The sequence below is a fragment of the Argiope bruennichi genome, chromosome X1 (assembly GCF_947563725.1).
Source record: "Argiope bruennichi chromosome X1, qqArgBrue1.1, whole genome shotgun sequence".
NCBI lineage: Eukaryota > Metazoa > Arthropoda > Arachnida > Araneae > Araneidae > Argiope > Argiope bruennichi.
Genome location: NC_079162.1, coordinates 33,561,806 through 33,563,805, shown reverse-complemented (window position 1 = coordinate 33,563,805; position 2,000 = coordinate 33,561,806). Strand labels below are relative to the sequence as shown.

At 35.2% G+C, this 2,000-nt stretch overlaps 1 protein-coding gene across 1 annotated transcript; it reads left to right on the top strand.

Moving 5' to 3' along the window:
- Positions 1-272: 272 nt before the first annotated feature.
- On the top strand, positions 273-1,147 carry LOC129959186 (uncharacterized). The gene is made up of 2 exons (XM_056072008.1): positions 273-947; positions 1,094-1,147. The coding sequence occupies exons 1-2, from the start codon at positions 273-275 to the stop codon at positions 1,145-1,147; spliced, it is 729 nt and encodes a 242-aa protein (XP_055927983.1).
- Positions 1,148-2,000: the final 853 nt, after the last annotated feature.

Here is a 2,000-nt window from a genome sequence, read left to right as displayed (position 1 = left end):
AAATCAGCTGGTATGGAGCTTCACAAATGGAGCTCAAATAATCCTGTTTTGTTACAAAATGTACCAACGTCGGACCGAGAATACAATTTTGATAACCCCAACTCAGCAACTTTAAAAACTTTGGGATTACAATTCAATCCTGAAAAGGATACATTTAGTTTTAGTGTTCAAAAAAATTGTGAGACCTGCAACAAAAAGTACAATGCTATCGGACATATCCAGATTGTTTGATCCTTTAGGCCTCTTAGGACCTTTTGATAATCACAGCGAAGATGTTCTTGCAGAAGTTGTGGATTTTGAGAATTGATTGGGACGATGAAGTTCCCTTGCACTTAAATAGAGAGTGGGGAAAATTTAGTTCTGAACCGAGTCAATTGAAAGATTTAAACATAGATCGTCATGTATTATGTTCTAAAGTTCTGAAAGTAGACCTGATAGGCTTCGGAGATGCTTCGAAAAATGCATATGGTTGTGCTGTCTACACCAGGTCTTTGTTAAGGTCTGGTGAAATAACGGTGTCACTCTTATGCAGCAAATCTCGAGTGGCTCCCATCAAAGAAATTAGTATCCCACGTTTGGAGCTGTGTGCAGCGGATTTGCTTTCCAAGCTTACCGTTAAGGTTCTGTCATCCTTGCAACTAGACATTGATGGAGTACATTTTTACTCGGACTCCACTGTGGTGCTTGCTTGGATCAAAACTCCACCTACATCGTTGAAAACTTTTGTGGCTAATCGAGTCGCTAGGATTCAAGAGTATACTAAGAACTTCCAATGGCATTATGTAAATACTGCTGAGAATCCTGCGGACTTGATATCACGAGGAGTTTTCCCTTCAAAGATCCAACAGTTGGACATTTGGTGGAATGGACCGTCTTTTCTTTCATCTAGTAGCTGTCCAAACTTCAATGACGATCCTGGTGTCTCAGATGATGAATATCTTCTTGAGGTGAAAAGAACTGCAAGGAACTCTGAACTGAATAATGATCCTATGATTAATCTTTCCATTTGTAATATTCCTAGTTTTTTACAGTGCATACTAGATATAAGTAATAATTATAGTAAAATTGTTCGTATTTTAAGTTATGTTTTCAGGTTTGTCAAGAATCTAAAAGAAGCAGAGAAGACAACAGGTCCACTGAATGCTGAGGAATTGAACTATGCAGAGACATTTTTAATTAAAAATATCCAAATCCAAGAGTTTGCCAAAGACGTCAGTAGTCTCCAAAAACACCACTGTGTGCCTCCTGGTAGTAAATTAAAAACTTTGAATCCTTTCTTGGATTCTAAAGGATTGTTAAGAGTCGGAGGACGGTTGGGTAATAGTAATTTTAATTTTAATAAAAAGCATGAAATAATTTTGCCAAAAAGCCATAGATTAACTTTAATTATAATAGAACATTTTCATAATAAATATTTACATGTTGGTGCTTCTTCCTTGCTATATCTTGTTAGAGAAAAATTTTGGCCTCTAAATGGACGTAATAGCTGCAGAAAAATCGTTCATCAATGTATCATTTGTTTCAAAGCCCAACCAATTGCACTTTCTCAAATCATAGGCAATTTGCCCAAGGAAAGAGTGTCTCCAGATTTTGCTTTTAATTGTGCTGGTGCCGATTTCTGTGGGCCGTTTTATATTAAGAATAAGGCTCAGCGTAAAGGTGCTTTATAAAAAATTTATATTTGTATGTTTTTGTTTTAAAGCTGTCCATATAGAAATTGTTTCTGATTTGACAAATTTAAAAGAGAGTCATCTCAAGAGATGGCAAAAGGTAACTAGACTTGTACAATGTATGTGGAAATTTTGGCATCGTAATTATTTAAGTCAATTACAACAGAGATCTAAATGGATGTTTGACAAAAATAATGCAAAATTAGGAGATTTAGTGTTATTAATTGAAGTTAATTTGCCTTGTTATAAATGGGCTATGGGTAGGATAATTAAAATTTATTATGGTGATGATAAGAAAATTCGTGTTGTTAAGATTAAAACACAGTCTAG

Bases quoted from the DNA above. Each gene is read 5' to 3' on its own strand.
- LOC129959186 (XM_056072008.1), top strand. From the start codon at position 273: ATGTTCTTGCAGAAGTTGTGGATTTTGAGAATTGATTGGGACGATGAA. The intron at 948-1,093 runs GTGAAAAGAACT...TTATGTTTTCAG, and splicing joins ATGATGAATATCTTCTTGAG to GTTTGTCAAGAATCTAAAAG.